At 38.1% G+C, this 24778-nt stretch overlaps 1 protein-coding gene across 1 annotated transcript; it reads right to left on the minus strand.

Moving 5' to 3' along the window:
- On the minus strand, positions 1–24316 carry LOC110065464 (DNA damage-binding protein 1-like). The gene is made up of 30 exons (XM_089288905.1): positions 24013–24316; positions 21755–21865; positions 21385–21533; positions 21022–21097; positions 20679–20793; positions 19345–19442; positions 18815–18973; positions 18508–18591; positions 18299–18415; positions 17501–17606; positions 16778–16856; positions 15125–15233; positions 14641–14693; positions 14003–14128; positions 13423–13472; positions 11042–11155; positions 9339–9446; positions 8666–8826; positions 7833–7879; positions 7207–7302; positions 6564–6829; positions 6080–6268; positions 5459–5553; positions 5019–5123; positions 4543–4608; positions 4079–4274; positions 3215–3298; positions 2480–2582; positions 1502–1625; positions 1–974 (listed from the first exon to the last, which is right to left on the minus strand). Exons 1-30 carry the CDS (start codon positions 24220–24222, stop codon positions 891–893), a joined length of 3480 nt encoding a protein of 1159 aa, XP_089145031.1. The 5' UTR covers positions 24223–24316; the 3' UTR covers positions 1–890.
- Between the last annotated feature and the right edge of the window lie 462 nt (positions 24317–24778).

Below are 24778 nucleotides of genomic sequence, written 5' to 3' on the forward strand. Positions count from 1 at the left end.
TTTCCTTTACAAGATGAAGTTTATTAGATAAGGAATTTTACATATTTGTTATAAATTATTTGATTCAAATCAATTTTACAGACATCTGCTTACATTTAAAAGAAAAAATAAGCCTGGCTCTTAAAGAACAATATGGTACAACATATGATTGAAGTCTTGTCTCTAAATAGTCACTGTATCAGAGTAGTAAAGCGTGAAGCCAAACGTTCAAGATTAAGATACTTAAAAATCCACAATTTCCCTAAAGGCATCTCTTGCTTTGCTCTGGTTTTAAGCTGAGGAAACCACGCAACTAAAGAGCTTTTCCTGTAGAGAAGTTGCCAGTGTGAATAGCCCGTTTTTAACAAGCAAAAAAGAGCTTCATTAACATGTCAACGCAACTACTTTTGAGCAAGTTCTTGCTTTCGAAGAGTTTCCAATACTGTTCTTCAACATAAAAATAGCATTCGTGATCACTGCGAAAGCTGTCAAGCTGACGTCACCATAAGAACACGTAACGTTCGGTTGCCTAGCAACCTATCTGACGGAAATCGCGCGGTCACTAAGGTCACGAAGGCGGAAGTCGGACCGAAAACAGGGGCGTTCACACCAAGTACTTTAACGACTGTGATCTCAACGCGCAGAGCTGAATATCTCTGGTTTTCACAACAAAACGCAGCACCACTGCTGTAAGCAGCCTTACCATAAATCCACAGCAAACAATTCCAATGAAATACATGTACAAAGACCATGACAAAGCACTTCATCAGGCCTTCCGATAGACCTGTATGAAGTATCCATTGGTGGCGCTTACAGCCGCTGGCATCAATGACACAGACCATCCGCCGAGTGGAACTAAAGTATTTATATTGACTGTAAAGTTTTAATTACGTGCGGTGGGAAGCACACTATTAATGGATCCTCGTTAATTCTTCAACAACTTTCACCAGATCTTCGACAGTACACTCTTTCTTCATACCACTACCATCATCAATCTATCGGCAAGAATAACACCAACAAGCATCAAAACTCGTGCTCTGATAGGGCGAAAGCCATGCTCTTAAAACGAAGATTCACGGCGAGCTTTTTCTACCGAGATGATGTTTTGAAACGACTTTAAACATTTGCCTCTGAACCTAATCAATTTGCTTGTTTACTTTATTTTAGAATAGAGCTGAGAGCTGAAAGTTCAAGAGTGTCTTCTTTATCAGGTATAAAGACACCCATTGAAAATTTACGTCATCAAAAGACTTTTTAAATCTTTTCACAACGTTACCAGTTTCCAGTTGGCTTGATAGCTCAGTTGGTAGAGCACTGCACCGGTATCGCAGAGGTCATGGGTTCTAGTCCCGTTCAAGCCTAATTATTTTTCAGGCTTCATTTCGCAGCTGCCTAAAGTCGCGCACATATCTGACATGATCCCTAGCGTCTTTAACTCAATTTGTTAGTTTTGACTAAACATTTTACTGGAATTTTACAGTAGAACAAATATTTCAATGAAGCAACACAACGCAAGACTCACTTGAAGTCCCACGGCCACCTCTTCCATCTTTGCCCGCGGGAGGTCTAGGTAACTTTCGATGAGATCTCCGTCCACGAAGCCGATCGCAGGCTCAGTTCTCCGTTCATTGGAAAAGGCGCGCCAGGTGGAGAGAAGTCAAGGAAGATATTATTTAACCTGAAGAGGTTACAGATTAAAGGAGCCACGTCACGGTTTAAGCATCTTGAAAAGTTTATCCTAAGGTTTTAAGTTCATCGCTTGTAATCCATTTTAATCTTCTCCATCCTTAACCATCCTTGTTCCTTTATGGTTTATTTTTAACTCTTTTGTGTTTTTCTGTCTTAGTAAACCACTATTTTCAGGTTTCCTTCAATTTAAAGGTAACTTTGTACGTGGCCAAAATAACTCAAAATACCGTGACTGTGCTCCTTTAAATAAGACAAATGAGGCGAAAACCTGGAATATTCTTCCTCATGAAATTATATCGGTAATTTACCTTTCTAACTCCGGATGTGTCCTTGGTCAGTATATTTAGTTAATGAATTCTACCAAGAGAGGATGAAGAGTAAGTGAGTTTATCTCTCATCTAGGCCCTATTCTCGTGACCCTCTCAAGCTATTTTTAGGTATTCAGTCCACTCGCGGATGTTACCACGCACGTTTCGTGGATGGTTTCGTGAAAATGCGTGTAGAGCCGTTTAAGTAGTCCATGTGAGTAAAATTCGCGGCAGAGAACTGCCTACTTCCATACACTCTTGAGTTTTCAGATGCCGGGAGTGATCTAAAAATGAGGGACTATTTTGGGAATAAGGCCTATATGGAGGAAAAACGTTCTTACACGTCATTCTTTCTTAGATTCTTTAGGTTGTTGTTTGTTTGTTTGTTGTTTGGTTTTTAGTATCGTTAATTAAACCAGCTCTACTGAACTGAACATTCTTGACTAAATGTTGGGTTAAAATAAAGAAGAAAAAGAAAATCGGAAAACAAATGTAAAGGATATAATCCATGGTCAATTTTTCCTACACTCTTAATAACTTTACTGAGTTTCCCTTGGACTTGCGTCAAGAAGGCGCTTAGCTCTTTAGGTAACTGGGCGACAATTCCTGTGTGTTAAACCACGCATATATCGTTAATAAGAAAGCTCCTAAAACTGTCTTTAGTTGTACCTATAAGAATGGTTGTAATCTATACAGTAATAGGCATTATTAGGTTTTGTAATTTATCTTCACGTAGGTGTCCTCTAGTAGTAGAGGGTTCTCCCTCGGCGAAAGTAACCGAGACACTAATTATTGTTATTAAAATAGACTTGACTAAAGTCATGAATTTTCTTCATAAAAAAATTCTGAAATTATTTGTCATTCTTTAATCCATTGCTCGGAACAATAAACCTGTCCCCAGAGCTCCTCAGCTACGAATTATCGCAAAATAAGAGAACTTCGAATAAAACTTTGCACTTATTATGCAAACCATTTTAAAACTCATATACCGACTCTTCCAGGCCTTATGCACGGCGACACCTAGTTACAAAAGTTAGGTACAGGTACAGATACATGTGGTCTCCTCCAGCGAGGCTAATAATCTGGAATTTTCTATCTGATAAGTCAGCAACAATCTCGTATTTCAAAAATGGAAATCTGAGGAAGGACAAGAACGTTACACTCCAAGATTCGTTTGCACTCCTGGTTTAACGACCTGAAGGTGAGATCTATAGGAAGATGAAAAGAAAACCTCTCACCAATTGTGCCATTAACGGTGCCGAAAAGGATGCAGCCTTGAAAAGGCGTAGAAGCTTCACCAGGGTGTTCCATGACTAGAGATCCTAAGAGAGAAAAAAACAATAATAACAATGAAACTAGTTATTTCGCCTTCACCGCGACTTAAAGTTGACGGAACTCCGTCTGACAGAATACCACCTAATATATATCGGAGAGAGGTAAATCGGTCAAAGACGTAAGAGACTACTGGGGATGATTGCGAGGCCAGGTCACCATTTTATCTCTAAATGTCTAGTTCCAGTCTCTTCCCTTCCCTGTGTTGCACTTAAACGAAAACCAATCCTGCTTTTCTTGTCCAATCAAGACCTTTCCGTCTGAGATGAATTTTCTGTCGTATTTTTCTGTCGTTTTAGTCAGGAAAATGGACGGTTACATTCGAGACGGGAAATCCGTTCTTCACCCACAGGGCTTCACATTAGAGGCGATTTGCGTCTCAAGACGCATTTGTTTATTGATATAGCTAGAATGGTAGTCATTAATTGATCAGGTATGTTTTTTTCTTTTCTTTTTTTTTTTTTTTTTTTTTGATATTTATATTTTTCTCGGCATATTAGCATGACTGTATTGCTAGGGGCCTAATCAGCCTCATCTACCCGAGTTGAAATAAAGTTACTTACTTACTTAAGACGAGTTTCCCATCTAAGATGGTTGGATTTTCGTCTCTAATACGAATTCGGCTATTATGCCCGGTCGGCAGTCCTAAAGGTCAATTCAACGCACCCTGGCAAAATGCACTGCCTTGCGACTCTTTCTGGCGAGTACTACACGAAGAATAAAGGCAACAGTTCACTCAACCTTGGTTGCGCGGCTAAAAGTACACGTACCGTGTCTAAATACGTTAACAAATTCTCCCAGGTGGAACTGCCCAGCTTCTTGCAGATAAGATCTGTCATCATCGGCCGCTGAGCCGCTGTCTTTTTGACACGTAAAGAGGTTGAACGAATTTTCTGCGCCCAGGAAAGTATCGTCATCAAGAATCTCCACAGCTGTCATCCAGTTTGGGCTGTAATCATGTGCAATCTGACAAGAATGAACGAAAGAAAACGTTTGTAAACTCCACCACAAATTATCGACTATCCTTAACTCGTAACCAGAGCGCACGACATCCTTAATCAGCGGACGGGAAACGTGTGTCCTCATACATAACGTACCTACCGGAAACGCGACGCTACCGCTGGTCAAGGTGGACGCGAGCTCTCGACGCGAGATTGAACAATCCCGTACATTGACTCCGCGAAAATAATGGACGAAATCACATAAATTATGCAAACACAAATTAACTACTCACCTCTTCTAAGCTTCCTTCCATTGACTTGTAGGCCAGTAGGGTCATGGATCTCATTAAGTCACCAACCTGGAAAGGGAAATGCCTTACTATTAAAATAAATTCTCCCAGCCAGTTCCACACTAATAGTAAGAATTGTTTTGAGACCAGTTCAATTAATTTGTGTATTTGGTTATGTCAGGAACGAGGTACAAAAAGCAAAGATAATTTCCGTCCGTCCGTCCGTCCATTTGTCCTTTTGAAACAGAGCTACCGCTTTTGAATTCAAAATCAATTTCTGTTTATTGGCGTAATCACAGAGGCGAGGAAACCAAAGCAATTTCCCATTCACCAGTCCGTGGCTTGGCTCCTTTGTTCAGAAACAAGAGCATAGATTCTTTTACCCAACCATTTGGAACAATGTACATCAGTTACGGAGCGTGGCCTTTGACCAATATAAATGAATTCATCTCACAACGGAAACACTTACCACCACTTACCAATATAAAATCGCCTTTGGACTTGAGATATAAGGCCAAGATGTTATTCAAAAAGCTGCACTCTACTCGTAACTCCTTATCCGGCGTCCACTCATATATACTGACCTGTTAAAAAGTAACGACCAAATTAACTTTTTTTGTTGCTAGACGATGTTTTTAGTCTTTTATTAGTCGAGTGTATAACTAACAACGTCTAAATTTATGCTATTTCATTCGCTGCTTGAATAATCTTACTGAAAGTACTCATAAACCATTTGCGACCAGAGATTTGAATTGAGCGTTGAAACATTATCACTCCATTTGAACCGTTTATCCAATCTCTGGACCACAAATATTGAGTACCTGACCGATTAAAAGCATCGAGAATTCTCTACACTGTTTTCTAAACATATTTTAGCCTCTGTTACTCTTAAAAACAAAATGTGTTCCCGTCAACTTACAGTGCTGTTAATACCAGCCAGAACTTTTCCATTGAACTCCACAAGTGAGTACACGGCTCCTTTCACTTCTTTCTCAGCAACTTGAACAAGTTTTCCTAAAACCGTTCACAACAGAAGAAAGCAGGGATGAAAAGAGGGCGTTGTAATTTATTCCTACTATGGTACAATCTTGATAAGAAACACATGTGATTCCAAACACCGCTCTCATCGAATAAGATATTCGCAATGTAAATACAACACAAATTCAAAACTTAACTATCGACTGGCAAATAATCTAAAGAGAACGTTTTCGTTAAACCCCCTAACAAAAAACTTCAAAACGTGTCAAGAATTGCCTTGTTAAATGCCTGCTGTAATGGCTATCAGTTTGCGCTTTACTTTGATAACTTCGCGTTTGCTCAGGCCTATAACAGGTTCAGAACCCTGTTGTTGTTGATTTTCGAATCTGGTGCAAGACTAAAACAATGCACTATTTTCCCGCGCTTTCTGACTACTACACGATTTTCCATTTGTGTTCTGATTTATTTAGTCTTTACCCTATATCTACAAAGGCAATACTTGACTCTAGTAGTTTTTAGTTTTAAAGTTTTTAGCAAATCACTTTATTTATGTCCTAATTACCGTCCAATAGCTGGAATAAGACCAGCCGTCCTGTTTTAGGTTCAGCTTCTTCAGGGAAGACGTATGCAGTTCCAACGCAGTAGTAGGTGTTAGATGTTCCACTGGTGTAAGAGCTGTTTGGATCACCTAACGTACACGATATTAGACTCGTGGCGCACTCATGATCTTGAAGATCGTGGGCGTGGGTCACTGCAGAGAGCCAAACATCTCATTCAGTCAGCAAGTTATTCGTGGTTGTGCTTTTTTTCTTCATTCCGCGCTAACTAAGCTAGAATACTCAATAGCATACTTCCAATAACGTTTCAAAAGCATATAAAGATAACCTCAAAGGAGGCTGTTCGTTTTTTTCTTCACTCCCTTCACTAAACTACAACAATTTGCTTCCATTTAAATTTCAAAGAGGACATAGAGACGGCTTGAAATCAACATAGGGTGTTGCAGTGATGTTGTTGTTATTCCTGCTGTAGATGTTGTTTCTACGTACCTTCAAAGGTGTGCTGATCAATGATCAACAGACTGCTTTTCTCCACCTCATCACCAAATGTGATACCGTCGGCAGTGCCTCTGTTTCCTGCTGAACTTCCGGCGGAAGTGCCCGGCATGGCAGCCGTTACACTGGACGTGATGTTCTGAGCCATGGTACTGGCGCTGGGGTGGAGGGGTCGGGTGGTATTTGTCGCCGGATCCAGGACCTCGATACGCATTGAAATCACACCAAACGTTTGCGTGGAATCTTGGTATGCAATACGTCTGAAGAAAATAACACGGTATTCTAGCGGTTTTGCGCGGCTTTCACTTCAGTGTTGGAAGCAACTCGCATTTACTCTAGTTTTCCATTACTATGCTACAGAATTAACTTAAAAAACATTGCGCGACTTTTTCACCCAGTCTGACAAGTATAATCAAAACCAATCGTGACTCACCCACACACGTGATCCCACACTTCGCTTCAGTTAAATGTATTTCCTTCGATCTTTGATTGGTTCACTGAATTGTTCAAGTCTTTCGTTAATGTAATTGGCCAGGGTGATTGCTTTGGTTTTGCTCTTTAGGATACTCAGTGGAAAACTGCTTTAAGCACTAAAGGAGCAGAATGATACTTCATGTAACAACTAACTCTACTATACTTTGGTGTCTCTCCCAAGGGAACGGTTCGAATGTGAAGCTTTTGAATTTCATCAATTGTTCCTATCGTCAGCGCCCCTTCACTGGCTACTGCAAGACTGTGGCACAGAAAAGAAAAAAAAATCACTGGTTAAATGCTAGGACACCCAAGCACAGACCATGCATACAACTGGTTACACTATGAGAATAACCAATTGTATGGAGCTCTTCCCTCAGAGTGTTCTGGGAACTCTCAGTTCTAGGCAGTAGAATAAATCTCATTCACTTTAGAATTAGGCCAAGTTAAGATAGCATTTTGGGCCATTTGAAAGGATAACAAACAAAGGAGAACATAAAGAGCAGACAATGGAAACAGTAACGTAAGTCCCACAAATATCAGCATTGGTGTTTACGACAAGAATCGTGCAAAAATTATGAAATTATAATGGGCAACTCTTCAGTTGTAATTTAAATTAAATCAGAACAGTTAATGGTAATGTGCAAACTGAAAACAAAAATTTTATTTAGGGATGGCCTTGTTTATACACGATGTTTGACATGATCATCATGTACAACATTACTGTGATGGTTACTAGTTGTACACTCTGCACGCAATACGTAATTTTACTGTACAACAGTAAATCTTCACCTGTCTGGGAATCCTTCAGAGTTTAGTGGGCACATGTAGTTCACTTCCTGTAGAGGAGAACAAAATTAACAGATACAATTTTAGATTTCATATACCTCTCACACTTCAACTTGCCTAAGGACACTGTGCTTTAATGTCTTGAATGTACAGCTGTAGTCAGCAACATGAATAAAGCAAGACTTTTTTGCAAACACAAAGAATTTTTACTGGCCATTTCACGGTAAAGTTTAATATAAAACTGATCAACCTAAAAGTAACCAATGGACGCACTAACTTTGCTTAAATTTAGTTTGCACAGACAACTTTCACTGACTTCAATAAGATAAACGTTTTGTGACCATTATCAAAAAAAAAACTCATTTGAAAAAACTCGCAACAACCTTGAAGCAACATCTTTTACTTTCCCCTGAATTTGAAATGTTTTTCTTTCATTTTCTCCTAACAGTCCTGAAACTGTGCTTTTAGCGTTTTACTGAGTAAACGGCGAGACTAAATCCATTGCACATTGTTGACTGCAAGTATTCTTCATCTCAGAAAAAAATGCTGAATTTTTTTTTCAGGTCATTTCACGCTTCTGGCCATGTGGTGATGAATTTGACGACAACTGCACGTGATCAATGAAACCTAGAGGTGTGCCTTTTCTTAGTACTGTTGTTATTGTTGTTGCTTCTTTTACAGGTTTGAATCCATGCACCAAGTCCAAAACCTTGTCGAATTTTATTATCAAACTTTAACCATTTTAGGAGTCTTCAAAGTGCTAAAACAACAATTCTTGTGTTTATACTGATGTTGGACATGTAGTTCTCGTTTAGTAACAAGGCTCATAAATCTACCTTGAGATTAACATTGGAGAACACCAGTTTATGGTTGCTAGAGTAGATCACTGTTGGCCGATCAGAACAAGCGAACACATTTGTTGTAGCCAGTGACTTGAACGTTCTTAGCATAGTAGGCTGTGTACCAAGGGTCACTTTCTTCCTCTCAGAGAGGGATCCTGAAATTTAAACAAATTTAATATTCTTTTATTGTATAAGTGAACTCGTGGACGTGCAGTCGGGAATCTTTCTGCGATAGAAGGCCAGACTGCTAACATCTTGAATTGGCCATTTGCGAGTTGCCTTTTGCCCAAGTGTCAAAATGAATCTTCATGCAAGCCATTCATATGAAAATGTTCTCTGCCTGCAGGTTCACTTTCATACAAATCAAACTAATTTTCATCTGAGAGGTTTTTGCATGAAGACTCGTTTTGAAACAGAGGCAGAAAGTAACTCGAAAATGGCCTAATGCAAACGAGACTTTGAGCTCGCCGCGTCAGACTTTCCACAAACTATTTTGTCACAAACATTTAACAATTCTTTCATTAAATTTAATATTCTCCAAATGCTATCTATGTGTAAGTGTTAACTACATGTAACACCGCAGTATGAGAAACACAAAAAGAACTGTTGGTGACAACTTTTCTGATTGTAAAGAAGGCACAATCATATTTTACAAATGTACATGTACCAGTGTTTGGATCCATTGTGAAATAAAACAAGGTTCCATCTCCCAGCGCACACAGCAGGTAGTGAATGCCTTCAAAGGATGTCTTCAGTATAGAACGAGGAATTATTTCTGAAAGATATACATTTTTATTAACCTGTCTAAAATAATGTGGTAGTTAGAAACCAGAGGTGAGTCTGCAATTTTTCCTGAAGGGTAACACTTTTACTTGATAGCAATTAAGTTTTGGTGAAAGTGCTAATCATTGCAATTTGAAACTTGTGCTATATTTCAATGAAAGTCCCACTAATTACCTTTAATTTCAACAAAACTATTATTCTGAAAGATTCAGTCTATAAACTAAGATAAGATACTACAAAATAATTTTACTCTTATAAAATTAAAAGTCTTTACATGCATTCAGATTGTGAAGTAAAGTGTGTCACAAAATACTCTGATCCAGCATCACAGGTTTACAACACAGTAGAGATAGATAATAAAATTCCTTTCCACTATTCCATGTTTGCAGTGCAGACGTATTTTGAGGGCACAAGTGTATATTTTCGTATCAGCTCGCCATCTTAGATTTGGTAACTGTGGAGGATTGGGACGAAGAAAAATTTGCTGAGGGAGTAAGCATAAAGAAGAAAAAATGGGCAAGGGGGAGGTTGGGGGCAAGGGAAGTAAAAATAAATCCATGTTATGGTTAATTTTAACAGCTGTCAAAACAAGGCATCCACTGACCGGTATCACATGACCATATTGTAGGCTTAGGGTCAGAGCTCATCAGGGTCATGTGTTTTTTGAAGTTGACCACTGACCAGGTACTGGTTAATGATTGCATTGTGGGCTAAAGCCAGGTTATTACTCTGGAGAAGGAGGGAGCATGTGCAAAGGCAAAATTTCAGCACAAATTAACGCCTGGCATGTTTTTGACTTTTCTTCCGACATCTCCCTTGCACAATCGTCTCTTAGAAAGTCCCTGACATATATTGGGTACGCTTATCATAGTTTGTTAAAATTTATCTAGAAAATAATGAAACCACACGCTGAGCAATTAAATGCTCACATTTGTTCATGTTTTGACTTTGTGATGTAAGAAAAGTTACAAATCCTCTCTTTCTTTAAGTTTATGGTGAATTATTGCAATCAGGAGCTTTACTCTTAGGCTTGGCTAAATCTATATATTACATGTATGTCCTCTTTTTATAAAAAAAAAAAAAAAAGAGGTAAAGAGAAGATTTGTTGTTTTTTTTCCATAAACAAAGCGTACATAACCTGGGTATTGTAAACAAAAGTATACAATCTCCAGGTTAGTACACTTTGAGTTGGCAAAATTATGAAATGGTGTGACATTCATTGAATAATCCAGTGCTTACCAGGGCTGTAGCCAGAAAAAATTTATAAATGAGGCTTGCCTACAGTGCAGGTGTATTTTGAGCACTCAAGTGTACATTTTCGTATTAGGCCACCATCTTAGATTTGGTAACTGTAGAGGATAGGGGCAAGGAAAAATTTGCCAAGGGACTAGGCATGAAGTGCCCCACTCCCCCCCCCCCCCCCCCCCACTTCACCAACCCTCTACTGGTCAAGCATCCAATTACAATCCAAGATGGTGACAGTGAAGACCTGGTTTATCAACCATTCCATTCTAAAATAACAGCTGCACTGCAGGCTAATTCCATGCAAATAATCAAGAATGTCGACCTGTACACTCGGAAACTGACCTCCCCCCAGCATTTCAACGAACAGTTGTTCACAGCTGGGTAATTTCAGCACTCTCACAGAAATATCAGTCCATAAGCCTACAGCTACTAAGTCAGCTCTGGTGTCACACTCATCTGTTACAAACAAAATTATGTAATGATGCAGTGGTACAATGGGGCACAAGGGATAATCATCAGTTATCATCAGTACAATGTTATATCTGTGTAATAACTACTTAATAACCGAGAGTGAGGTCGTTACGGGAAAATCTCAAACTGAGGTCTTGCCGTATTGACCTCGCTATCGCTCAGTCAATACGGCAAGACCTCAGTTTGAGATTTTCCCGTAACAACCGAACGGTCTAGGTTATTAAGTTGTTTATTATATGGCTCACAAATTAAAGAAAAAAAATTTATTAGAGCGGAAGTCGTCAATTTACATCTGGCGATGCGCGCGTTTACCGATTCATTCATCGTCTCAAACCCAGGGCAAAACTACACGGTCAGTGAACTTCACTACTGTATTTCTTTACAGGAAAAATGATTGTCACAGCCCTCAAAAAGGTATTTTAGTATCGTGGAGCCACAACTTGATGAGAGAGTTTTTCCACCTTGTGTGGCGAAACGTCAACGCACAAAGAAAAGACAGAAAGTCTTTCGGTGAAAGAAAATACTAATGCTTCAGAATGCACTGCTCAGAATAACTCGATCTTCGCATTCGCTTTCAACAACATATCTTGGCCTTCTTCATTCTGGGACTTATGAATGAACTTTTCAAGCCTTGTGAGCGTCTAAAACTTCCCGCAGGTATCAGAAACACTGCCACCGACAGAAACCGCCCGATTGTTTACATCTGATGATCCTGGAAGCTCACTTACACTTGCTTGTGTTGAAGCGAGGGAAACTATTTGATGACAACTGAAATGGAGTTCAATATTTCAGTAATTGTTGTGACTAAGGTGATAACTTATAAGTTTCCTCGTGGTGTTCTGCTCAGGATGCATGACAGATCTGCCGATGGTGTTTTCACTTAGTGATTTTAGCTTTACCAGACTCGGTAAACTTTGATTGTTTTTCACCAGTGCCCACCAAGGTTACCGGTAAGTCAAAAACGACTTCTATATAAATTTTATTAAGGAAAAATCCTTAAACTTTTAGCTACTCGGAATGAAATTTACTTCTCTTACTGTTTTTAATCGGCTTTCATCGTTTCAATGCGCTTGAATTTTCCGTGCCGGGCTCTTCCTAATTTGCATAATCCGTAATCGGCTCGTGGGCATTACGCCAGCATAATGACCACTCAGATCTCGCTCTTAGCCAATCAGAGCACGCGTTATATCAGTCACAAGCCAAAGCCATATAATAATAACCAATTATTGTCCAGAAGGGATTGAGTACAGTGCAACTCAAAATAATGGCATGTAAAAATGCAAAACGTTCAGTCAACACTTTTATAAAAACTACTGTGACATGCTTCTTTATATGAGACTACAATTGGAAATTGCAAATGCAACTGGCAGTTTTCCCCTTTCTGGAGTAGGTGACCTGTGGCGTGAGCCATTTGCGTTTCATAGAGCTTTTGTGGCTATAAAACTAACTTGAGTCTTTTTTATGTGGCTAAATTATATTTCTGCTTCTGGTTTCGGTAATAATAATAATATGCCTCAGGAGGATTCTCAAAATAAAATGGCAAGATCACGTTACCACTAGAGAGCTCCTTGAGAAGGCAGAGACGAAGTTCCTTAGTGAAGAGGTTAAGAGGAGAAGATGGAAGATGATAGGGCATGTCCTACGACAAAACAGAAACAGCCATACCAACATAGCCCTATCATGGACACCTGAAGGAAAAAGGAAGAGATGAAGGCCTAAGACCACCTGGCGAAGAACAGTTGAGAGAGAGAGGAACAGCGCAGGATGGCGTACATGGGATGAGGCAAGAGCTGCTGCAGCCAACAGAGAAAATTGGAGGCATTCTGTGGAGGCCTTATGTGCCACGAGGCACAAAGAAGCTAAGTGAAGTGAAGTGAAATTATATTTAGGCAAAGTTAATGTTGATTAAATGCAGTCAGCAGTTTCCCCCTTTCTGGAACATGTGACCTGTGAGGCAAGTCATTGGTGTTTTGCAAAGCGTTTGTGGTTTTAAATATCCCTTTATGCACTTTGCTTAGCTGATCTTTGCGGATCATTCAGGCACGTTGTTCTTGAATTATAGACAGAAGATTCTTAAATTTCTGGACAAGTTGAATGGCTTAGTTCAGCAAGTATAAAATTAAGGGTTCACCATTGTCAAATGCCAAGGATATTATTTATCACCATCACAGTAACTGTATATGAAACTGCTATTTGAGCCATATAGCATACAAACTGGACATTAAAAAAACACAGTGACAGTGAAGTCTTACAAGTTGGTGTGATATCCAGACAGGCAACTTCATGTTCCAGTGTGGTTTGGCTAAAGCGAAAAATAATTATAAAAATAAGTCAAGCCCTGTGTAAACTTATGACACGTCTATTTCAGAAACTAGTACAGTGGTGCGACTGATTAAAAAAAAAAAATAAAACAAAAAAAAACAACAACAAGGAACAAAGGAAAACAAACAGATAGAAACTACCTTGCTTTTGCATTAGAAAGCAATTTCACTATCCAACTGAAACATAGTCACACTAATAATATTCAAAACATCATTTTTTGAAACATTGTACAAGAGAGCAATGGTTTAAATAATATTGGTAGACACAATGTACTGATATATGTCATGTAAGTAAAAATCTTTCATTAACCAATGCTTGGCCAGAAAAGTGCCTTGAAAATGCACAAGTGTGTTTAAAACTCTTGCATGCCTGCTGTAGACTTCACACCAGATCAACAGCACTTACATGTAAAATTATTACTATCACATTACTGTGCACAAACAAAAAGCAGTGATTTCAGCTCAATCTATCGGTGGAAATTATAAACTGATGTACAAGTGTTTGAATCACCTGATAAGATTTATTTTGCCAACCACTATTTCCAGATAATACAGCTCACAGCCCACTGCCACCACAAGTTGTTCAGAGTTGCACGCACAGACACTGATGTTCTTACCAGTAGGATGTCGCCATTCACTGCGGAATACATTCAATTATTTAACAAACCATCATCAGTCAGTTTGTATTGTACAGCAAACAAGCCATAAGGAAAGTATTTCACTGTGTCAGCCATGCGGTCAGTGAGGGTAAAAACTAAATTATGTGAAGCACATTATTTTATTTCATACAATTTGGCAATAGTAAAATAGCTGATATTCATTTGGATATCTAACTCATAGGAATCAATATCATAGGGTTGGAGAAAAAACACTTGAATTCCAGTTTGCCTTTCAGACAAGTACATGTAGCTTTCAAATTTTGCTTGCCCTGAGCAAGTCTTAGATTACTCTTTTTGATTAAGTTGAAAGACAACGTGCCTCTGCCCTTACCCATCCAGCAAGTGAGAATAAAAAGGTCTTCGCTGGCAGGAAAATCTACTTGTTCCAGATGTCCACAACACTTTTCAAGCCCTGTACTGTATATTCATTTACATGTATTGCACATAAACTTTTTCATGCTTGTGTGTGGTACATGCCCTTGAAACTCACCCAACAAGTTCTCTTGTCTCACAACTCACAAGCCGTACAGATGATGTAGTAACCTGCAAAACAGATGTCATCAAAGTTCATTGCATGAGACAATGAAGGTAGTCAAACAATGCTAGATGTCTGGGAGGGATGCAGATGATTGTCACCCTGGTACTCTTAGTCCAAAAAAAGGATGAAGGCAGGCTTCACTTTACAAGTGATTTCCTGTGAGCACTTTATTTTCCCTGTGCAAGTCATGCATGTTTATGTTACTTTGTTTTTCTTTGCAGTGTACACACACACAAAATTTAAAACTTAGCCCTGAAAAGGGTCCATGCCTGAATGATGCATGTCTGAAATGTAGACACCTTGACACAATAACCACTCTGTCCAATGCAGCCCACGGACCCATTTGGACCTCAATTTATATATTTTGTTTTATGCTCAGCCTTTTTTACCATCCTAACAATATTATTGTTATGTAGACTTAGAGTCAGTCATGCACCTGGATGATTTGGTCACCAGTTACATTTCCACAAAAGTATGTCTGTTGGTTATCGTCAAACCCAGGGATTTCTGTTTCTTCAACTTCTTCTCCAGTAAGAGCTAATATTCTGTAAAGAAAATCAGAAAATCACTGAAGTATTACATTAACTAATCGCCTTCATATAATAAATTGTGTCTCAACGAGATGTCTTTACTTAACTTCTTATGTGACGTTCTGGCTATCTAAAGCAATACTAGCCAAGCTCCTGCCTGCAGAAGGGGCATGAGTGGAGCCCCATACCTTAAGAAATTTGGTAACCCATTGATCTAAAAAATTTGGGTTGTCGTGTTACTGTCTGTATGTCCGTACGTACGTACATCTATATACCAAATGCCTTAAAGGAGCACAGTAACGGTTTGCGCATATTGAAAAGTTTAGTTGTATGTGGCCAAAATAACTCAAAATACCGTGACAGAGCTCCTTTAAAAAATAAGAGAGTAGCACCATTATCATAGGTACAACTTGAATATTGGACATCCTTGTTATGATTAATTGGCAGCTGCCGAAACAAGGTATTTGCTGACCAGTATCGTGTGACCATATCACATGCTCAGGTTTAGAGCCTATCGAGGTCGCATGTTTTTTGAAGTTGACCACAGACCAGGTATTGGTTTTTAATTGGATTGCGGGGCTCAAGCTAGGTTATTACTCTGGGGGAGAAGGAGGGTGTACGTGCAAAGGCAAAACTTCGGCACAAATTAACCCCTGGAGCGTTGTCGACTTTTCTTCCGACATATTCCTTGCATACATTCTTGGGTATGTTTATTGGGTATAGTTTGACTGTAAAAAAATTAATTATAGTGAAACCACATGCTGCACAATTACATGCTCACAAATATTGATCATTTTTTGAGTTTCTGATCCAAGAAAAACAAATCCTCTTTTTCCTTAATGGTTAATTATTGCCATCAGGAGATTTGCTTTCAGGCTTAGCTAAATCTACATTACATGTATGTCCTCTATTTGCAACAAAAAATGGTAAAGAGAAGATTTCTTTTTTTTTCCATAAACAAAGGTTACATAACCTGGGTATTGTAAACAAAAGTATACAATCTCCAGGTTAGTACTCTTTGAGTTGGCAAGAAAGTGGAGTTCAAAAAATTTGAAATGGAGTGACATTCCTTGAATAATCTAGTGCTTACCAAGGCTATAGCCAGAAAAAAATTATGACTGAGGAAATGTGCATGGTTAAATTCTCCCTGGGTATTTAGGGTGTTTATAATGACTATAAACAACAAGCACAAAAAAATGAGCGAGGCAAGTACCTTGGTTTGCCTGTTACTACGATGTACATTTAGCTATGTACACAGCAGCACTTACTACATGTACCAAACCAAGACAGGCACATGAAAAGAAAACCTTTATAACAGAGCAATTAGCCTCCAAATGAGGTGGTTTCCATGAACATATTTTGGTTCAGGTAATATGTAAAGATAGAACTTGTTGTTTTTATTAGCTTATTTAACAATGTAATACATAACATGTGTTAATTTTTACCATGTAAAGATCCAAAATTTATATCATGGGAATATGTGTATGTTTACTGAATTTTTGATGATATAATTATGTACATGTGCAGTTAACTTATAACAAATTACTTCAACCAAATACCTGCTCTGCCCAACAAAGGAAAGCAGCAATGCATCGTCAAAATTCTTCGCTGTCTTTCGTAATCTTAAGGGCCAAATGCCTAGCAGTGTTAGTATGGCAAACAAAAATTAATAATATAGTATCAAACAAGAACATTTTTGAAAGTGAATACCGCATTCATCTTACTAATCATTGTAGAATTTATATGTTCAAAGTACATTGAACAGAATTACTCACAGTTCATGAAACCCATTAAAATATATAATACGTACATCATGACTTAAAATTACTTGACAGTACATGTACAAAAAGTATTGTGGATGCAAGTTGGCCTCATACAGTAGTTAGTAGTTAGTGCACTTGACTCCAGATTGAGCAGTCAGCATTCTTGGGCAAGACACTTTACTCTCACAGTGCCTCTCTCCACCCAGATGTATAAATGGGTACCGGCAAATTTAATGGTAGGGGTAACCCTGCGATAGACTAGCATATTCCTAGTTGCTTCTTGCTACAGAAAGATGGATAAGCTCCAGCCTGATCAGCCACTTGGCTCGTATGGAGACTTAACCTAAGTACATGTACCCTATTACAAAAAAAGGTACGTGCATAGTAATTATGCAAGTAGTGTTTCTTGTAAAATTAAATCATTTTATACGTGTCTTGAACATTAATGTTATACACATGTAAATGAACTAAATTCCATTTGTGATTAGATACACAACAACAGTAGAGTAATAACCTTACCCATTATGCCAACCAGATCTGATATTGTGGCATGTTCATGAATACCAATTCCATTTCTTATTATTCTTAATGAACCTTCCTTGAGCGAACCAGAACATGTCACAAGCTGTTAATGTTAATTTAAAAATAGAGATCAAACTCTGTTTCCCCTCAAATTGTTACACATGTACATGAAAGAAAGTAAGCAAGTAAAGAACAGTTGCAGGTGTATTTTGTGGATTAATTTTCCAATCCATGCATGAAACGAGGACCGAACATGTACTTGCTGTACTCACTAACAGTTGTACCGTACTTTTCATTATCATTTTAACTCTCAAAGTACAATCATGTAAGTCATGAATCCCATCGGTAAACTCTGAAAAACATTTTCTGAGTTCCTCTATCCACACATGCAATGTATCATTCCATCATCTTTTAACTCTAAAATCTAATTCTCAACCAGTGGCAGCATTTCCCACAGGTATCAATCATCTTAGTAGACCTCTAAGAAAAATAGACGTTCACTCTAATGGCTGGTTTAAAAGGTCTCATAAGTTTATGTGTAGATTTTGAACTGTTTTGTTTGTTTCTTTTTCCCAGGTTCACTGAATGTTGTACTGTATTATTGGGTTTTGAACTTGAGAGCCACATGATTTTGAAAAGTTGCAGTCATACATGTATGTGAATGTGGTTTACATTTGCTAAGTTGGGATGGAAATTTAATAATTTACATAAACATGATAACCAGTAAAGAGTCTACAGATTTATGGCAGAAGTACATTTAATAATTGGCTTTTAAAACATGGAAGTCACACCTACCTGCCCCTGACCTTGTCTTTCTAAATCTACCACTACCATATCAACAATAGGACCTAAGTTTGTAAATGTTTCCATCACATGAACATGTGAACCATCGTCATTTGTCTCTGTGTTGAGCTGATAAAAAACAATGAACAATTGTCGGAAGTAGAATCAACCCGAGTTGTTAATCAATCAAACCGTGTGACATGTAATATATAACAATGTACCTTAACTAACTGTGAGTCTCCCAGAGCAGAACCAATGAAAACCACTCCGTTGTCCAAGTATGTAAGGCAGTGTGCGGTTGATGTCTAAATTGAACAAAAATATTTTTTAAAGCACAGAAAACTATGCTGATTTTAATTAGGAACTATACAGCAAATGTGAAGTTAGATGTACAATCCTTACATGTTTAGTATTAGGAGAAATAACAAAATAATCTTTCATCACAAAGCCATTTTTATCTGCAATGAGTGTACCACAAGATAAATTACAAGTCTAGATACATTAAAGTGTCATTCTTGTGTACTCTACCTCTCCTAGAAGTTCCAGTTTGAGATCTTTGACTTCAATGCTTCCATCCATTAGCTCTTGCTTCTCAAGAAGTAACATGAAGAGACGGCCATTCATGTCACCCAAGAGATACCGTGAGCCATTAGCATCGATCTTCCCGTAGCACGTGATGGTGCTTTGCTGCAATGTTCATAACGAAATGGTGTTCCAAATATTGTATTTATTTTATGCTTGATGTACATGGCCAACACTGAAGGTGGAACAAGTGGTGCTATAACTGTTATTTATAATTATGGTGGGATCAAGCTCTGGATAAAGGAGACTACTATAAGTTCCAGCCCTGGCTAGTGACATACTGTGTTGAGTTCGTTGGTAATACACTATACCCTCCCAATGAATTACTACCTTTTCACCACTCCCTCTCCCTCAGAGTATTAATCAGTATCGGCAAACTGTTTAATTGTGCAACCTGACAAATAAACAGTTAAAATGACCCAATCACTGAAAGAATCTAAGTGCATTTATAGCTTAGGATGTAACAGCTTGTTTACCTTCAGAGCAGGAGGAGCGATAGCGTGATAATTAGCTCCTTTATGGTACGTTATTGACTCTTGTCCAATAATGAGAGCCCCACCTAATGGTTCTGGAACTGAACATCATCATAGTGTACATAAGATCATTGATATCTCTTTTCATGCATGGGGAAAAGAAATCATTACGGTTGAAAATCACCTTTCTGGCAGATAAGAGAACGGTATCAAGTCAAGAACCCACACACCAGCATGTAAGTAGAAAAGCAGTGACAATTACAAGCTCTTAACTATTCACCAAAAGCAATTCCTAGTGGAGGTGGCCAGGGAGTTGGATTTGTAATTCGGAGGTCCTGGGTTCAAACAGCCCCCTTGCCACTAAACAGAGTAGTGTTTGGTGGTCCCAAACTCAACTCCTCCAAATCTTGTAAATAGCCCACTGGTCAGTCTCCAACCAGTTTTCAGATCTATTTACAATTAGATTTGTTTATTTATCTATAGTGCTGTCAATTAGCACAGCGGTGCTAAATACCATGACACTTTTAAAAAAGTATTTTTTTTCCTATTTGACCTCCTTGCCTCATACATGTAGGAGGCTTCAGGAGGTGATTGACTGGTGTCACTGTACATCTCAAGTCAACCTTGATCGTCAAAACTCAAATACTACAAGTATTGAGTCTCAAGCAGTGAACTTCAAGTTTAGAGTCACGAGCTTCGAGTGTCAAGTTGAGTGATTCAAGTTCTGAGATGAGACAACAAAGAGCTTTCCACGTAAATAATTTTTCAAAAGATTGCTCAGTGAACAAAACTGCATTTCACTTCGTCTGGAACAAACCTCACAATCAACCCCTAAGATCACTTGCTACACCCCAACAGATTTAGTTTGACTTGTGCATAGAAGAGTACATATTCATACAAGTGTGGATACATGCCATACATGCTCTTCAAAAAGTGGTATAAGAGGTTCTTACTGACTACTCAAAACTGACCATAGTTTAACTGTAAGATACTACTGTACAATATTCAGAACATTGTTTTTCCTTTATTTTAGCTTGCATTTATGTATGTCTTTCTTCTTTTATGATAATAATATCGTCTTTAATGTAAATATTAATTTAAATTAACTTAGCATGCAACCAATGCCAACTTATACCTACATGACAGTGACCAACTCGAAAGCTCATTGGCTACTTTGGTCACTACACAATTAAATATTGTTTCTTCTAGTTAATTTCTATCTGTATTTATTTTTCCTACATCATTGTAAACCATCTTACGTTAAGTTGTTTTTTCTGTAAATAGTGTGCGATAATAAAAAACTGAAAACTGAAACTGATACAGCAAGCAATTATTACCTGCAATAACTCTTGATGCCTCCACCTCCACATTGTCTTGTTTCCAAGGACCTCTGTTGAACTCTTTATCTCTGAGTATAATCTCATATGTTTTGACATGGCGACCATGAGGATCCTATGAATAAGAGTATAGTCCTTGAGGACTCAGGGGATATAGTGAAGTAGTGGGGAACGTTTCTTTTATTTACCTTCTGCTAAACTGCAATATAACTCTGGTTTGAAGTAAGGACTGAGAATCAAAGCAAGATGTATAGACCATCAACTAATCAAGTGAAGACTATACAAATGCACTGCAGTCAATTACCATAATGTAACCTAATTATCCTAGCTTTTCTCTACATACCTGATAAATAAAAACAATTGTAGGGACTTGGCAGCCATGAAGGAATGCAATGTCAATCACATGAAGCTCTTCAAGTCTGACAAAAAAGAAGTTACCATCAAAATGGACATAAAACTGGACATCAATGAACAATGTCCAGCTCAATTAATGCTTCTTTTTTGTATAATTTTAGGCCAAGAGAGAGAGGTACAAATAAAACCATGATACAAATTGGTGTTTGTTTTCTTTGCACCCTGAAACCTTTCATAAAAAAAATTATCAGTCACACCATTATACATGTGTATGTAATATGCAGTGTGTACAATGCCATAATTTAGTGCGCAATAGATTGCTCAAGGTAAAAAATTAATCTACTGCCCTTACCTTATGTTAAATGCTTTGAGTTCTTTGTTTGAATCCAGCTCCAAAGGAATAACTTTAAACAGTCCATCATAAAGTCTGAGACCGATCATACGGCACTGTGGATCTATAATACCAATCAAACCTGTGTCTGATGGCCTGCCAATTCGATCCTAACAAGAAAACAAACAAATACATTGGACTATTAGGTGACCCAGTCTATCTTCACAGGAAATTTGCTAAAATAATATCACATCACTTACCTCAAAAGTTATGTCCCTGATTAAACACATGTAGGTAAGGATTGTTTAAGGTACAAATGTACATAATTTACATTTAGAAAATAACACACAGAGATGGGTTATAAATGCATAGTAGCTCACATGACATTTACCTGGACATCTCCACAAGCCCTGGTAACAACATCACCAGTCTCTGGTTTGTAACTAAGAATGAATACCCTGTACCTTGCAGTCAAAATAAATAAGAGGTCCTGGGGTTCATTCTAAAACAAAACAAAACATAAATTTACTTGGTACATGTGTAACTAGAAAACAATCTTGAATCTGTGAATAAATACTAGTAGGTAAGTAACAGCATACTATGAGCAGTCCTTGCAGAAAAGGCTGCAACTTCACTAGGAGTTCTGAAAAGACTGTGTCAAAGAAACAGGAATCATACAAAAATTTTGAGCAAGTGTACATAATCGACAAACAGAACATCGCAAATTTCCTCTTTCCCATACGTACTCCTCCCTTTCACTTTATATACCCACCCAAGCTGAAAGGAATAAATTATAATTCATAAATCACCAATTTAAACTCATTTACGTCACATTAAAAAATGGGCGTGGCAAAAGGTCATAAGGTTATTCATTAATATCTCAGCAAATATTTACCGGAGAATAATCTACTATATCTCATTTAAAAGAGTATAAAAAATACTCTCTAGAAAAAAAAAGCTTTCCTTCATGGAAGCTAGTAGTAATTTTTAAACAATTTAAATAAATTAAACTTCACAAAAAAAAGGAAAAAATGTAAAAAATATTTAAAAAATGTATTTCCACTCCACTGGTCAAATTTGATGTAGAAATAAATAATTTTCCTTAATTTATCAGCAAACACATCCTGAAAACAGAGCGAAAAACCATCGAAACCGAAATTTTTTAGAATATTTTTTTTATCTAATTAAAAATCTCGCATTTCCGTCACCATGGCGACAGCCAGTTGAATATTAACTCAAATCAAGTTACGCGTCCTTTCGAAAAGTGCGTTTACTCAGCAAAACAAAGCTTTTTTCCAAAGTTCCTAAGCTCTACGATCCCAAAAACAATTCAAGACACATAATTCAAGAATTATTTGAGATTGCAAACGGAAAAATGGTGGTCCGAAGGGAATTTAGTCGCATTTGAACAACATGCGTGGATTTGAGTAGCACATGGCGAAGGTCATGCAAGCTCACTTACCTAAAATTTTCGCTTCTAATTTCTTGCTAACCGTAAAATTACATTCGTATTCACTTCAAATACCTTTAGGAATGTTGTCCGCTTCTGAAAACATCTTCAGGACGTTGAAATCATGGACATCACTCGCTCAACAAAACGCCGCCATTTTGACTTAAAATTGGCTGATTTTGCAATGTTGTTATGTAAGCCACATTGAAGCATTCCACGTGAAACTAGCCATGTGCTTAGGTAATTATCTCTAGTTTTATGTCTCCAAATTTCAGGGGAAACGATAATAATCCGATTTTTTTAGAATTTTTTTTGGTCATCAATCCTGAAGCATTGAAATTTATAGAGCGTGATGGGAAAGAGTTGTTGCATTAGGTTCCACTCCAAGCTCTTGCTCTCCAACTTCCCATATTATTTTGCCCCATTTTCTCCCATGCGAGATACAATGTAGCTAAACTCCAGAATACCTGGCCACTTATTAGCATCTCATTGAATAAAAATAGCAACTATTGTTATATACCTCGTTCTTCAAAGCACACCAGCACATGTAAATAAAGTGGCCGGGTATTCTGAAGTTGCTCCTACAATGTACCAGTACATACATGCATACAGCAATCATCTCTTGTCCCTGGGGATTAGGGCCAACTTTCACTTGCCATCACTTGCAAGAATTTATTAAATCTCGAGGGAACTGCTTCGAATCTCAAGTACATTTGTAGCACATGTTCGAAACATTTGCAACCAACCAAAGCTCATTAGGCTTGCATTTGAACATGTATGTTCGAAAATGAAATAGCAAAATATCTAAAAAGAGCAAGTCTATTCTTCAGTGAATACCGGTCAATAGCGGGATTACTGGAACCGTATTTCCTCACGAAGGTTTCAGGGGGTTAAGCTAAATTAGAAATTTCCTAGGCTTCAAATAGTGCTCAACTTGCTTGAGAAAATTTACGGATATAACTATCCCTAAGAATTAAGCAGCGGGGAAGCTTTTAAGCTAAGAAGCGGGTGTTACAGATACCACAACAAATAATGGCTTCTTCAATTTCAGGTGCACATGAACAACTTTCTCTAAATCGATCACATAATGATTGAGGCGTTCAAATGTAAACAACTTTCTCAACAACCTAAGGTGTACAATTAAAAAGGAAAACAAATTCACATGCTTTGGAGTCCGTAGGTATTAACGCGAAACTCACCGCCGGTCTAAAGAGCTCCATGACAGAAATTCGTCCATATATTCCGATGTCGAGATGGGGTCGCAGTCCCTCCGGAGTTACAACATGAATTTCCAGCCGCGTGTTCTTGGCAATGATCAAATTCAGATCGTCAGCTGCCGTAAAATTGCCAACCACCGCTGCATTGACGGCTGTTGGCTTGTGTGCCGTCACTACATAGTTGTGAGCCATGTTCTGCCTGTAGGAGTAAAGCCACACAGACCTTTTTGTTAGCAGTAATGGCGCCGGAGCGAGTCGACCGGACACTCGAGCTCTCGAGCGCGAAAATTACCCCACGAATAAGCAATCAACCAGCGATCTTTCCCGGAACATTAGTTACGTTATGTATGTAAACTGTCACGTCGCTGGCCCAACTTTGTAAAACTTTGTACTGTACATGTGCAACCCACCATGAACGCGCTATAAAGCCATCTGATAATAAAAGGCATTGACCGTAACACGGCGTGAGGGGACTAAAACGACAGGGTAAGGGAATGACTTTGTAAAAGGTAAAGCGACCTTCTAGAATTAAAGTTGAAATATTACAGTTGTTACTACTCTCAAAAGAAGTGTTCCACTGAAATTAAAGTATTTTGCCTCTGAGCTAGCAAATCAAAAAGGGCAGAAACCAAAGAACCAGATGTTAATGTATGTTTTGCAAGCCATGAGGAAATACATAGATAAGCAAATTCACGTTTCATCACGCGACTTCGAAATTAAAAGACAAGACAAATTGAAGCCTGAAAAA

Source organism: Orbicella faveolata, unplaced genomic scaffold, assembly GCF_042242905.1.
Source record: "Orbicella faveolata isolate gen_17 unplaced genomic scaffold, um_ofav_v1 contig_2, whole genome shotgun sequence".
Lineage (NCBI taxonomy): Eukaryota > Metazoa > Cnidaria > Anthozoa > Scleractinia > Merulinidae > Orbicella > Orbicella faveolata.